Source organism: Hyperoodon ampullatus (genome assembly GCF_949752795.1).
Source record: "Hyperoodon ampullatus genome assembly, chromosome: 11".
Taxonomy (NCBI): Eukaryota; Metazoa; Chordata; class Mammalia; order Artiodactyla; family Ziphiidae; genus Hyperoodon; species Hyperoodon ampullatus.
The window spans coordinates 74,327,827-74,343,798 of record NC_136924.1 but is presented as its reverse complement, the minus strand read 5'-3'; the positions used below and the strand labels follow the sequence as shown (position 1 = coordinate 74,343,798).

The window sequence follows — 15,972 nt, the reverse complement described above, 5'->3', positions numbered from 1 at the left end:
GAAAATGTTTTTTGTAATTACTCAGGTTAATAACTTAGGAGAGATTCCACCTCTGTCAAACACAAAAGAAGTCTAATTTCTGGGGAAAAAATAAGCATTTACTACTTCTAGAAGTATACAAGCATCATTGCAGTTTTTTTTTTTAAACTCTTATGCTTAATGCCACCCTGAGAGAATTTTAAGACCTTTCTTTAATACTCCACACCAGTGTAACAAACTTCCTATTGAAGAAATCCATTTAAATGTTCAGAGGCATTTCTAACAAGTTCAAATCAAAGTTGTTTCTCCAGTAATTTTTCCCAACTCAATGAGTGACTCATCATCCACACAAAGTGCTCAAGGAAGTTGTCCTTGACTCTTCCCTTTCCTGACATTTTATCCAATCCATCATCAAGTTGCATAATTCTATCTCTAAAAAATTTCTCAAATCTTCAATCCAGCTACACAGGCACCACCTTAGTCCAAGCCAACCTCTTCTCTCACCTGGACATGCACATTGGCATTTATTCCTTTCTCTCCTTCCACCTATCCAATCCATAGATCCACCTTCTTGGACCTATCCAATCGATTCTCCATTCAGCAGAGAGAGTAATGGACTTAAAACATCAAAGAAATTAATTTTGTTCATAACTTAAAATTACTCAAGGCTTTCCCTTGCATTTAGGATAAACACAGAATCTTTAACATTGCCTACAAAAGCCCAACACCAAACAAACTCTGAGCAGCCTTTTCCACCTTTATCTGGCAAAGTTTTAGCTCAATCATTCCCCCACTCCCATCCCCTTGCTAACTAACACACACCAGAGACACTCTTTCCCTCTTTGGGTCCTATACAAGCTGTGTGCTCTGTTGGAAATCTTACCCTTTGGCTGACAAACCATTACTTGGGTCTAAGCTAAAATGGAAATTTCTCAAAGAGACCCGGAGTTACCTCCACCCAATATAAATTATGATTCTCCATGGTACTCTCTCATATTTATCACTTAGAACACATCATGAAATATTTACCTATACAGTCATCTGATTAATATCCATCTTTTCCACAAACTACATGTTTATTTGAGAAACGGACAAGGGCTGCTTGTTGTTTTTTCTTGCCATTGTATTCCAAGCTTCCTTTCCAGGGACTAGCACATTATACATTTTGTGAATATTTTTGAATCAATCAATCAGAATGAAAAATATTCTCTGTGGACAATTTCAAGCTACCTTAAAAATACTGAGTGAAGAAACATTTCCAATATGACTTCAAAATTACTTTAATTCTTACTCTAGAATTTGACAAGATATATCACAAAAGTTATATTTGAAATAAACCATGGTTGAGATAATTAGGATTACCACACTGAAAATACACATTTGTATAAATTTATAATTTACCCATTTCTCAAATATGGCCTATTTTTAATTCTGCAAAGTAACCATCTGGAGGAGGTAATACTGTTGTCTATTAAGTGTGCAATAGCATTATGTCTAAGAAAGAAATGTACATACCTTTATTTAAAAATACTCAGTTGCTAAAAATGCTAACTATCATGTGAGCCTTCAGTGAGTCACAATCTTTTTGTTGGTGGAGAGTCTTGCCTCGATGTTGATCGCTTCTAACTGATCAGGGTGGTGGTTGTTGAAGGTTGGGGTGGCTGTAGCGATTTCTTAAAATAAGACAACAGTGAAATTTGCCCCATCAATTGACTTGTCCTTTCAGGATTGATTTCTCTGTAGCATGCAATGCTGTTTGATAGCATTTTACCCGTAGTTAGAACTTCTTTCAAAATCAGAGTGGACCCACTCAAACCCTGCTGTGTCTTTGTCAACTAAACTTATGTAATACTCTAAATCCTTTGTTGTCCTTTCAACAATCTTCACAACATCTTCACCAGTAGATTCCATCTCAAGAAACCACTTTCATTACTCATCCATAGGATGCAACCTGTCATCCATTTAAGTCTTGTCATGAGATTGCAGCAATTCAGTCACATCTTCAGGGTCCACTTCCTATTCTAATTATTTTGCCATTTCCACAACATCAGCAGTTACTTCCTCCACTGGAGTCTTAAACCCCACAAAGTTATCCATCTGTGAGGGTTGGAATCAACTTCTTCCAAACTCCTGTTAATGTCGATATTTGGGCTTCTCCCCACGAATGTTCTTAATGTCATCTAGAATGGTGAATCCTTTCCAGAAGGTTTTCAATTGACGTTGCCCAGATCCATCAGAGGAATCACTATCTGTGGCAGCTGTGGCTTTAGGAAATGTATTATTTCTTAAATAACAAGACTTGAAAGTCGAATTTACTACTTGAGCATCGGGTTGAATAATGAGTGTTGTGTTAGCAAGCATGAAAGCAACGTCAATCTTGTACATCTCCATCAGAGCTCTTGTGTGACCAGGTGCATTGTCAATAAGCAATAATATTTTGGTTTTCGTTTTGTTTTGTTTTTTAACTCATTTTTGTATTGTAGTATAATTGTTTTGCAATGTTGTGTTAGTTTCTGCTGTACAATAAAGTGAATCAACTATATGTATACTTATATCCCGTCCTTCTTGGACCTCCTTCCCACCCCCCACACCCATCCCACCCATCTAGGTCGTCACAGAGCACCGAGCTGAGCTTCCTGTGCTTTACAGCATGTTCTCTCTAGCTATCTATTTTACACACGGTAGTGCATATATGTCAATCCTAGTTTCTCAATTTGTCCCATCCTCCCCTTCCCCCTGTGTCCACATGTCTGTTCTCTATGTCTATGTCTCTGTTCCTGCCTGCAAATAGGTTCAGCTGTACCAGTTTTCTAGATTCCACATATATGTGTTAATATACGATATTTGGTTTTTTTTCTGGCTTACTTCACTCTGTATGACAGACTCTAGGTCCATCTATGTCTCTACAAATGACCTGATTTCGTTCTTTTTATTGGCTGAGTAATATTCTATTGTATATATGTGCTGGATGTTTAGGTTGTTTCCAGGTCCTGGCTATTGTAAATAGTGCTGCAGTGAACACTGGGGTAGATGTCTCTATTTGAATTATGGTTTTCTCAGAGTACATGTCCAGTAGTGGGATTGCTGGGTTATATGGTAGTTCTATTTTTAGTTTTTTAAGGAACCTCCATACTGTTCTCCATAGTGGCTGTATCAATTTACATTCCCACCAACAGTGCAGGAGGGTTCCCTTTTCTCCACACCCTCTCCAAAATTATTTTTTGATGATGGCCATTCTGACTGGTGTAATACCTCAGTGTAGTTTTGATTTGTATTTCTCTAATAGTCAGTGATGAGCAACTTTTCATGTTCCTCTTGGCCATCTGTATGTCTTCTTTGGTGAAATGTCTATTTAGGTCTTCTGCTTAACTTTTAATTGGGTTGTTTGTTTTTTTTGATATTGAGCTCCACAAGCTGTTTGTATATTTTGGAGATTAATCCTTTGTCTGTTGCTTTGTTAGCAAATATTTTCTCCCACTCTGAGGGTTGCCTTTTCATCTTGTTTATGGTTTCCCTTTCTGTGCAAAAGTTTTTAAGTTTAATTAGGTCCCATTTGTTTTTATTTTTATTTTCTTTACTCTAGGAGGTGGGTCAAAAAAGATCTCGCTGTGGTTTATGTCAAAGAGTGATTTTCCTCTAAGTGTTTTATAGTGTCTGGTCTTACATTTAGGTCTTTAATCCATTTTGAGTTTATTTTTGTGTATGCTGTTAGGTAGTGTTCTAATTTCATTCTTTTACATGTAGCTGTCCACTTTTCCCAGCACTGCTTATTAAAGAGGCTGTCTTTTCTCCATTGTATGTTCTTGCCTCCTTTGTCATAAATTAGGTGACCATATGTGCGTGGGTTTATCTTTGGGCTTTCTATCCTGTACCATTGATCTATATTTCTGTTATTGTGCCAGTACCATACAGCCTTGATTACTGTAGCTTTGTAGTAACATTTTGAAAGGAATAATTTTTCTCTGAGCAGTAGGTTTCACCAGTGGGCTTAAAATATTCAGTAAACCATGCTGTAAACATGTGGTATAATCCAGGTTTTGTTGTTCCATTTATACAGCACAGGCAGAGAAAATTTAGCATAATTCTCAGTGGCCCAAGGATTTTCTAAATGGTAAGTCAACATTGGCTTTACCTTAAAGTCACTAGCTTCAAGCCAAGAGAGTCTTCCTGCCCTTTGAAACTTTGAAGCAAGGCGCTGATTTCTCCTCTCTAGCTATGAAAGTCCTAGATTGCATCTCCTTCCAATATAAGGCTATTTTATGTACATTGAAAACCTGTTATTTAGTGCAGTGACCTTCACTAATTACCTTAGCACATCTGGATAAACTTGCTGCAACTTCTTTATATATAAGCACCTGCTGATTCACCTGTACTACTTTTATGTTATGGACAGAGTTTCTTTCCTTAAACCTCATGAACCAACCTCTGCTAGCTTTGAACTTTTCTTCTGCAGCTTCCTCACCTCTCTTAGCCTTCATAGGATTTAAGAGAGCTAGGGCCCTCCTCTGGATTAGGCTTTGGATTAAGGGAATGTTGTGGCTGGTTTGATCTTCTATCCAGACCACTACAACTTTCTCCATATCAGCAATAAGGATGTTTTGCTTTCTTATCATATGTGTGTCCACTGGAGTAGATGTGAAATTTTCTTCAAGAACTTTTCCTTTGCCTTCACAACCTTGACTAACTGTTTGGCCCAAGAGGCCTAGCTTTCAGCCTATCTCAGCTTGGCTTTCGACATGCCTTTCTCAGTAAGCTTAATCGTTTCTAGCTTTTGATTTAAAGTGAGACATGTGTGAATCTTCCTTTCACTTAAATGCTTAGAGGCCATTATAGAGATATTAATTGGCCTAATTTCTATATTGTTGCGTTTCAGAGAATAAGGATGTCTGAGCAGAGGGAAAGAGACAGGGGAATGGCCAGTTGGTGGAACAGTCAGCACACACACATTTATTAATTTTGTGGTGCCCAAAAACAATTTCAATAGTAACATCAAAGATCACTGATCACAGATCACCATAACAAATGTAATAATAATGAAAAAATTTGATAGTGTACAAAAATTAGCAAAATGTGACACAGAGACTAGAAGTGAGCAATGCTGTTGGAAAAATGGTGCTGATAGGCTTCTTCACGAGAGGGCCGCCATAGGCCTTCAATTTCTAAAAAATGCAATATATGTGAAGCACAATAAAATGAGATATGCCTGTATAAAGACTTTTAGCTGTTGACAAATACAGAAATTAAAGCTCCAAAAAATTTCACTCAGCTGAATAGTGAAAGAGATAATACTGAAATTTAGGTGTCCTGATTCCAAAGTTTATGCTCAAGCTAACAAATGGTAAAGTGTTTTCAAGAAAATAAATTTGTATAATTTGTATAATGTCAAATTGAAATAAAATTACTTCATTCCAAATTCTAAGTGATAATGCCTGATATTTTTAAAGTACCATAAAATGCACATTTAAAAGGCATTGTCTGAAGTTAACTATGATCATTGCTTTGAACACACTTGTTTCTTCTACTATACTAGAATAATAATATTATTTCAATGATTATTTTAATGATGTTGATTATCAGTGTCTGTAGCTAAGAATCAGAATGTAGGATACATAAGTGAAGTTAGATCAAGATTCTAAACAATTTAAAAATATTAGATATATAATTTCTAAGTGTGAGAAATATGTAAATAATATTAATACTATTAATAAGTAATATTAAAAGATAATTCCAGATGTTTTTAAAGCTTTATTAGTATAAAGAATAGTGAAAATGCCTCTGGATCACTAAGTAACATATTCTACTTCATTTGCATGGAAGCTTCATAATTTTCTTGTTCCTCCAGCAAAACAACAGAATTGAAAGCAGAAGATGTTTAAGATGCAGCCTGGCAATTCTCAATCTATGACCTTGATATCTTGGTTCTATTTTGAATTAGAACTCATAATAATTTCTTCATTAGCATATTTACACAAAATAATCTTAATATCAAGATTTTGACAGAATAGCATGTTAATGTCACAATAAAGAACATGCATCTTATTGAACTTGAACTTCTTTTTCTCATTCCTCCCTCATTATACAAACACAGATTACCATATACATATACAAATTCAGAGACCAGAAGTATGAAAGATGATTAGATCAGCAAATCACAACTAAAAATAGCAGTTTTCTAAGATTAATGAATATGCACTTTATGTCATTATACTCTTAGTTGGAGTGGTAGCTGGTTATTCCTACAAATGTGGGCCTCCCAAGCTAAGAAAACATGAGATCATATATGAATATTGAATTTATTCAATTAGAAATACAGGAAAACAAACATGTTACGCAAAATTGTTACAGTCAAGAGACTAGAAATATTCCTTCAGGATCACACATAAAATCTTCAAATTTTTGCAAGAACTGAATTGGTTGATACAATTGACAATTCCTTATATTAATGCCCCCCCGAATGATATTACCATTAGGTTTTATTTTAATAATTTCTATTCATTAAAAAGACTGTTAAAATAACTGATTATCCTATTTGGACTATAGAATGTAGTCTCTCTGGTTAAAGTACTAAGTATCTAAAATGATATTTTATGAATTTAGAATTATATAATGTAATTTTAATTATTTTTTGCTAAAACTACTCAAGAAAAATCATTTAAGTATAGTTTGAGAATTATCATTTCAAAGAAGTACTGGAAATACTTTTTCATTCAAAGAAATATTTACTTACTCTGCAACAGTTTAATTCCTCTGCTGTAAGGATGATTGTACCACATTTCTTCCCTGGAATTCCTCTAAAACAAGAAAAAGCATACTTAAATACAATGATATTTTATATTAATAGTATATAATATAAATGAATATTAAATATATATTTTATTTTTATATAAGCAAACAAAAAGCATACTACTAATAGGTGGGCTCTAACAAAATATATTCCTAGTTTCAAATTTGAGTTTATCCTATAGATCCACATTTATTGATAAAGCTAAACTTTGAGCACTTTCAACATGTCAGTCTTTTGCCCAAGAATATTCAATAGCTGCACACCGTCTATCATATATAATTAATATAATATAATGTAGTATCTATAATGTAAAATATTCTCCCATGACTTCTAAGATTTCTATTATGTGATTAAAACATATTCCTAATCTTGATTTTCAATATTTCTTTCTTCTTTCATCAACATGGTTATTTATTTGGGCTTATTTTTGCTCTGTGCCAATTCCCACACCTTGGCATACCATAGTGTGTTAAACTCTTCCCTATTCTGCCCCAAACTTTCTACATCCCCAGAGGAAGTCTTACTTGTTCCAGGAACCATTATCCCAGTCAACCTCACACAAAACTTGGCCTTCTCTGTGCTCCTATTGCACTTAAAGTCAGTACCACAGGTTTAGCATTTAATTATTGCTAAATTGTTACAAGCACATATTTTTTACCCTTCTTTCCCCAAGTTGATTATAAACTCTATAAGAACAAAATTCATGTTATAAACCTCTTGTAAACTGACAGATTTAAATATCTATACATAACAGGAGCTCAATATATTATGACAACATACAATACATAAGCAAAATGAAGCAAAGTAAAACTTCTACCCAATTTTCTTTCTAAATGTCTATGCAATATTTATGCTCATATAGCTTTCAGCTGACACCAAGAGCAAAGTGCACTAGGATAATGCAAGGTATGTGCATGGTTTCCTGCTTTACCTGAGGGAATACAGAGACAAGTCCAAGAGAATCGTCAAAAGAGTAATCCTAATGCTCTAAAGGTATGCTTCATGCTTCTTTTGTCCTATCACTAATCATAGCTCAGACTCCTGTTTTTCCTAGGAACTACAAATTGTGGAATTAGAGCCAAACAAGTGTTTTTGTCCTCAAGAATATGATTCAACTCCAATAATCTATGCTGGTTTGTATGTGACATTTTCTCCAGGTCTTTATGATCAATTTTTTATCTTTGCATGTTTTTTCATAGAATATTAAACACATTTTTTAATGCAAGACAAAATTTAATAAGTGGATAAACATTTAGTAGACTGGTCACAATAAAAAAGAAGATTCTTACTGAAATAACAATGGGGTGCAATTTTACATGTATTAAGTTTTCAGTCATTGAAAGAGATGATGCTCTCCAGTACTGGTTGTGTTGGGAGAACTTGCATATGCACCAACTGCAGGTGGCAATGCAGATAATAACTGTCATTTGAAGAAAATACACACATCATTTTTAGCATCCCTCCATTGTCAGTAATCAGTTAATTTTTCTAATCCAGCTGTACTTTTTTCTTCTTTTTTTCTATTTGTGAATCACAAGATTTACACTCTCAGCATTACGGCAAGCTAAAACACCCTGACTGAGCATCTACCTGAAAATAATTTAAAATGCTGAATAAAATTTGCAAAAAGTATTTATAAATGCTCCGATAACCTGGCAAGAAAAGTAAGGACCAATTAGAAACTAAAGATGGAAAGTCAGAAAGACAAACAGGGGTAAAACCTGGAGAGTTTAATCTTGGGCTTTTTTTAAAAATAGGTCTTTATTGGGGAATAATTGCTTTACAATACTGTGTTAGTTTCTGTTGTACAACAAAGTGAATTAGCCATATGGATACATATATCCTCATAACCCCTCCCTCTTGAGCCTCCCTCCCACCATCCCTATCCCATATCTCTAGGTCATTGCAAAGCGCCAAGCTGATCTCCCTGTGCTATGCTGCTGCTTCCCACTAGCTAACCATTTTACATTCAGTAGTGTATATATGTCAATGCTACTGTTGGTAGTGTATATTATGTCAATGCTACTCTCACTTCACTGCAGCTTCCCCCTCCACCTGCCATGTTCCCAAGTTCTTTCTCTATGTCTACATCTTTATTCCTGCCTCGCCACTAGGTTCATCAGTACCACTTTTTTTTTTTTTTTTTTAGATTCTATATATATATGTGTGTTACCATACGGTACTTGTTTTTCTCTTTCTGACTTCACTCTGTATGACAGACTCTAGGTCCATCCACCTCACTACAAATAACTCAATTTCATTTCTTTTTATGGCTGAGTAATATTCCATTGTATATATGTGCCACATCTCCCTTATCCATTCATCTGTTGATGGACATTTAGGTTGGTTCCATGTCCTGGCTATTTTAAATAGAGCTGCAGTGAACATTGTGGTACATGTCCCTCTTTGAATTATGGTTTTCTCATGGTATATGTCCAGTAATGGGATTGCTGGATCATATGGTAGTTCTACTTTTAGCTTTTTAAGGAACTTCCATACTGTTCTCCATAATGGTTGTATTAATTTATGGATCCTTAGAGCATAAAGATGAGAGACCAAAAAAATAAAAAGGTGAAGGTGTACTCACAAGGTGGAGAATTCAATAAATAAACAACTCATAGCATAAACCTTAGATCACAATGACTATATTGCCTGAATGTAGCATAAATTAGATACAAACATTTATTTTGGAGGGACCCACAAAATAAATCCATGCCATAAAATGTGGTGATTAATGAAAGAGAAAAAATGTCTCCTAATAATTCAGACCTTAACCAGGCTTGCTGCCTTAATTTTAACTACATGGGTAATTACAAACTTCAAACCAAGAATTCAGCTTAATTCAAGTGATCATAGTTAGTTGGTAAGTACAAAATCTCTCTGGAAGAATTTGCCTTCAAACTACATCTCAAAATAATATCACATTAAAAGTTTAAAAATATGTATGAGCTTATTCTAAAATATCTCAAAACCCTAAAGAAAAAATGTACCATGTTTTAAAGTCTCCAGAAAAAGCAGGCTGCAGAATCTAACACAGGCTTAGAACCCTAAAAATATTATGCATAATATACACAATGTAAGTATGCATAATATACATAATATATAGACAAGAATGGAAATATGAGGAACTAGCAAAGAACTATAAAATAATCAAGAATATATGGAGAAAAATAGGACTTGTAGAAATAATATAGAGACTATAGATGGATTTAACATCAAATTATACACAGCAGAAAAATTAGTGAACTGAAAGATGGATATAAAGAATTTATCACTAATGCAGCATGGAGAGGCTGATATGGGAAAAATTGCAAAGAGGTTTAGTGACATGGAGGGAAAAGGTAAAAGTTTTAATGTACATCTAAGCAGAGGTCCAGAAGGAGAAGAAAAAATGAATAGAGGAGATGCAATTTTGAAGAGAGAATGGCCAGGAAACTGCTAGAACTGTTGAGAAACATCAATTTCCAGATTCAAAAAGTCCCATGAATTTCAAGCAGCATAAGTAAAAGTACATCTATACCTATACATATATTAAGGACAAGTCAAAACACCAGAGCTAATATGGCATATTTTCAAAGGAGCCAGAGAGAAAAGACAGATGACCTACAAAGATAAGAATGTTAAATTAAGAGCTGACTACTCAGAAGGAACATTGGAAGCTACAAGACAATTGAAAAACTATCTTGAATGGTTTTGAAAGAAAATAACTATCACTCTAGGATTTTATATAGTATATCTCTTTTAAGAACAAGTATGAACTACAGGTATTTTAAAACAAAATAGAATTGAGTGAATTTACAGCCAAGCACATTTTCTTGAGGAATTTCTAAAGGATGGACTTCAAACTGAAGGAGAATGATCAAACATGAGATGCATGAAGAAACAATAAGGGAAGTGGTAAATATGAAAAACCTTAATAAATATTGACTTAAAATCTTAATCAATATTATTGATAAGAAAATCAATAATAGTAGTGTTAAAAACTAAAATAAAAAATACAAATGATAATGATAGCATTGATCAGGAGGGTGAGAATTTATTTATTTATTTTTATTATTATTATTTTTTAAGATGTTGGGGGTAGGAGTTTATTAATTAATTAATTTATTTTTGCTGTGTTGCGTCTTCGTTTCTGTGCGAAGGCTTTCTCTAGGTGTGGTGAGCGGGGGCCACTCTTCATCACGGTGTGCCGGCCTCTCACTATGGCAGCCTCTCTTGTTGCGGAGCACAGGCTCCAGACGCGCAGGCTCAGCAGTTGTGGCTCACGGGTGCATATGCTCCGCGCCATGTGGTATCTTCCCAGACCTGGACTCGACCCCGTGTCCCCTGCATTAGCAGGCAGATTCTCAACCACTGCACCACCAGGGAAGCCCAGGAGGGTGAGAATTTAAGTTAAAATCTTAGCTTAAATATTTTAAGGAAGAAAGTAAAAGATTCTTTAAAGTAAATAGAATTTGATAAATTAAGTAAATATATTAGAAATTCCTAGGAAACTACAATTTTTAAGGACTTTGTAATCTAAAGGTTAGAAAAGAAAGATTGCGAAATGGTGTTTTAAAAATATAACCAATTTAAAAGAAACTAAAGAAAAGAAAAAGTGTGAAGCACATGAGAAGCACTAAATAAGTGATCAAAATAAATCCAGAGCAACAGCTACAAAAGTATATGTTAATGAACTAAATGCTACAGATTAGAAACAAAGACTATCATTCTGTATAAAAAATAAAATTCATACATAGCTATTTACAACAGACATTAGAATTTAGAATATTCAAAAGAAAAGAATGGAAAGATACACTAAAGAAAAAACAACAACAAAAAACTAACCCTAGTGAAAACCAGTGTACCTACATTAATAACAAACATGTAAATTTTAAATTTAAAAAAGATTGCCAGAAATCACTACTGTGTAATAATAAAGGTTCAGTTAATTAGGAAGATACAATAATCTCAATACTGTATGCATCTAACATTACAGTTCCAAAATATGTAAAGAAGTGACCATACAGCAAAAGGACAGATACATCACTATGTTGAGCAATTTTAACCTGGTAAGTACCACATTGGTCAGTGATCAATGTTAACAATCACCAGTGATAAGTCACGTTGATATCATGTACCACTGATATGATGTAATAAGAAGGGCATTTCACCACTGTAGTCTTCCACTCCAAACCTGTAACAGCAATCTAAGCATGAGAAAAATATCAAACAACCCCAAATTGAAGAATATTCTACAAAATATCTGACTAGTACTTCTCAAAACTGCCAAAGTCATCCAAATTTTCGAAGGACTTAAAAATTGTCACATAACAGAGAATACTAGAAGATAGGATGACTAAATGCAAAGAGGTATCCTGAAGTGAATTATGATATAGAAAAATGACATTAGTGGAAAAACAAGTGAAATTCAAGTAAAGTCTGTAGTTTAGTAGTCATATCAACATTGTTATATTAGTTTTTTCAAATATACCATGTTAACCTAAGATATCAATGTTAGAGGAAACTGGGTGAGGGATATACAAAATTCTCTGTAGTATTTTCACAATTTTTCTGTAAATCTAAAGTTCTTATTAAAAAGAAGGCAAGGCAAAAAAAGACAAAGACAAGCTGAGTAACTATTCTAGGTTAAAAGAGACTAAAAATTAGGACAACTAAATTCAATGTAAAATTTTTGATTAAGTTTTAGGCTGGGGATATAGAGCTATAAAAATTGGGACAACTGTTGAAATTTGAATATGGAGTGTGGATTAGATAACTTCATTGTTTCACTGTAAAGTTTCCTGATTTTGATTATCATATTGTGATTCTGTAAGAGAACATCCTTATTAAGAAATACACACTCATTTTGTTTATGGTTTCCTTTGCTGTTCAAAAGCTTTAAAGTTTAATTAGGTCCCATTTGTTTACTTTTATTTTCATTACTCTAGGACAGGGGTCTCCAACCCCCAGGCTGAGGGCTGGTACTGGTCCGTGGCCTGTTAGGAACTGGGCCCCACAGCAAGGGGTGAGCAGTGGGTGAGAGAGTGGGGCTTCATCTGCCCTACCCATCACTCCCCATTGCTTGCATTAGAGCCTGAACCATCCCCCCCACCATCCATGGAAAAACTGTCTTCCAGGAAACCGGCACCTGGTGCCAAAAAGGTTGGGGATGGCTGCTCTAAGAGGTGGATCAAAGAAAGAAAATGAAGTGACTGACAAGATATTAATCTCCAAATACACAAACAGCTCATGCAGCTCAATATCAAATAAACAAACAGCCCAGTCAAAATTGGGTGGAGGGGCTTCCCTGGTGGCACAGTGGTTGAGAGTCTGCCTGCCGATTCAGGGGACATGGGTTCGTGCCCCAGTCCGGGAAGATCTCACATGCCACAGAGTGGCTGGGCCCGTGAACCATGGCTGCTAAGCCTGTGTGTCTGGAGCTCATGCTCCACAACGGGAGAGGCCACAACAGTGAGGGCCCACGTACCGCAAAAAAAAAAAAAAAAAAAAAAAAAAAATTGGGTGGAAGATCTAGACATTTCTCCAAAGAAGACATACAGATGGCCAAAAAGCACATGAAAAGATGCTCTACATCACTAATTATTAGCGAAATGAAAATCAAAATTACAGTGAGGTATCATCTCATACCAGTTAGAATGGCCACCACCAAAATATCTATAAACAATAAATGCTAGAGAGGATGTGGAGAAAAGGGAACCCTCTTACACTGTTGGTAGGAATGCAAATTGGTAGAGTCACTATGGAGAACAGTATGGAGGTTCCTTAAAAAAAGTAAAAATAGAGCTACCATATGATCCAACAATCCCAGTCCTTGGGCATATATCTGGAGAAGACCATAATTTGAAAAGATACATGCACCCCAATGTTCATTGCAGCACTATTTACAATAGACAAAACATGGAAGTAACCTAAATGTCCATCAATGGATGAGTGGATAAAGAAGATGTGGTACATATATACAGTGGAATATTACCCATACAAAAGAATGAAATAATGCCATTTGCAGCACCATGGATGGACCTAGAGGTTGTCATACTGAGTGAAGTAGGTCAGACAAAAACAAATATCATAATATTGCCTATATGTGGAATATTAAAAAATGGTACAAATGGACTTATTTATAAAACAGAAATAGGGTCACAGATGTAGAAAAAAGAATATGGTTACCAAGGGGGAAAAGGGGGGGAGGGATAAATTGGTAGATTGGGATTGACATATGCACACTACTGTATATATAACACAACTATTAAGAACCTACTGTATAGCACAGGGAACTCTACTCAATACTCTGTAATGGAAATGTATATGGGAAAAGAATCTAAAAAAGAGTGGATATATATATATATATATATTTAACTGATTCACTTTGCTGTACAGCAGAAACGAACACAATGTTGTAAATCAACTATACTCCAATAAAAATTAATATTAAATAAAGAAATACACACTCAAGTATGTAGAGGAAAGGGGGCACAATGTCTCCGACAACGTTTCCAAATTACTCTCAGATGGTTCCAAAAAATAAAAAATAAAACTGGAATATGAGAGTGGTGGATGAGAGGGAGGGAAGTGGGAAAGAAAATGATAAAGCAATATGACAAAGTTAACATCTGTTGAAAGTAAACATTCTGGGTAAAGGGCATACAAGAGTTTCTGGTAATAATCTAGTAAATTTTTTGTACAATTGAAATTATATCAAATTAGAAATTTACCCCCAAGCCAATTTTGAAAATAGTTTCCTATACTTGTATTCTCCTATTTTTGTGGCACAGAGAAAGAATAATAGAACTCATCCCCCAAACAAAGATATTATTCGAGTATTATTAGAAATGAGTAATCCTTTCCAGAACTGAGCACATGAAGAAAAAATGGCCTCTGAGATACTTGGTGGTTTGTTTTGGTTTGATTTGGATTGTTTTGTCTTTTGTTGATTGTTACAGTAGAGTTTTTTCCTAACTGTAATATTTTTACATATCTTTTACTACTTCTCCATTACCACTTCTCCACTGCCTTTAATAACTTCATATTTTTACACTGTTGCTTGGCTTACTGCAGTTTTCTTGTTCCTAACTGATCTCAGGCTGCTATGCCCTTAATTTATCCTCTTCATTAATAGAAATTGATCTGATTATGAATTACAATCATGAAGCCTTCCATTTTCTAGTGGCTCTATATAGGTCCTACAATAATTTCAAACATTAATTACAACACAATAATCGTCATAAAATGCAGCCACTGTTAAGTCTCTTATTTCATCATTCCTTCCACTTTTCAATAGAGCCACCCTTTTAGATCCTGAAATCATAACAGATGTTTTATTTCACTCTGGCTTCACCTGTAAAACTCACTCTACCAACAAGTCAAGGACCATCTTTCGTCTCAGTGATTTCTACTTATTAATTTTTTGTGGGGGAGGGAGTGCCACAGGGCTTGTGGGATCTTACTTCCCTCACCATGGATTAAACCCACACGCTCAGCAGTGAAAGAGCATACTCCTAACCACTAAACTGCCATGGAATTCCCTCAAAATTTGTTTTAACTTATGGAACATTTACTAAGATTGACCACATACTATGTCATAGAACATTTAGTAAAATACATCACATTTATCAACAAAAATATTTGAGTCTGAGATTAATGACAAAAGGCAATTTTTACATTTCTGAAACCTCAATTATCAAAAAAAAGAAATAATAGGCTATTTAGAATTGCACAATAATAAACATAACACCTTTACTAATCAGATTGTATTAGTTTAGTATTTTGTATGCAAATATATGAACAAAATGGTATTAAACAAAAATCCAGCAGTGTATTAAAAAAGATAATATATCAATACAATAATAGTAGGAAACGTCAATACTCTACATTCACAATATAGAACTGAACAGATCAATAAAGAAATAGAGGACTTGAACAATACTACAGACCAACTGCACCTAACAGACATATACAGCACACTCCACCCAACAACCACAGAACATACATTCTTCTCAAGTGTACACAGAACATTCTCCAGGAGAGGCCACATGTTAAACCACAAAACAAATCTTAACAAATTTAAGAAGCTTGAAATTCTATAAAGTATATTTCCAATAACACTGGAAAAACTTAGAAATAACTAGTGGAAGGAAAATTAGAAAATACACAAATATGTAGAAATTAAACAGCACACTCTTAAACGACCAATGGGTCAAAGAAAAAGT

General features: G+C 34.6%; 1 protein-coding gene across 1 annotated transcript in view; it reads right to left on the bottom strand.

Moving 5' to 3' along the window:
- CPNE8 (copine 8) overlaps nucleotides 1–15,972 on the bottom strand; it is a gene marked incomplete at both ends in the record, with an annotated part of 219,565 nt that overhangs the window by 158,049 nt on the left and 45,544 nt on the right. Inside the window, one exon of the mRNA XM_079714215.1 lies at nucleotides 6,707–6,770. Coding sequence (XP_079570341.1) covers nucleotides 6,707–6,770 — 64 coding nt within the window. The remainder of the gene's footprint in view (nucleotides 1–6,706; nucleotides 6,771–15,972) is intronic.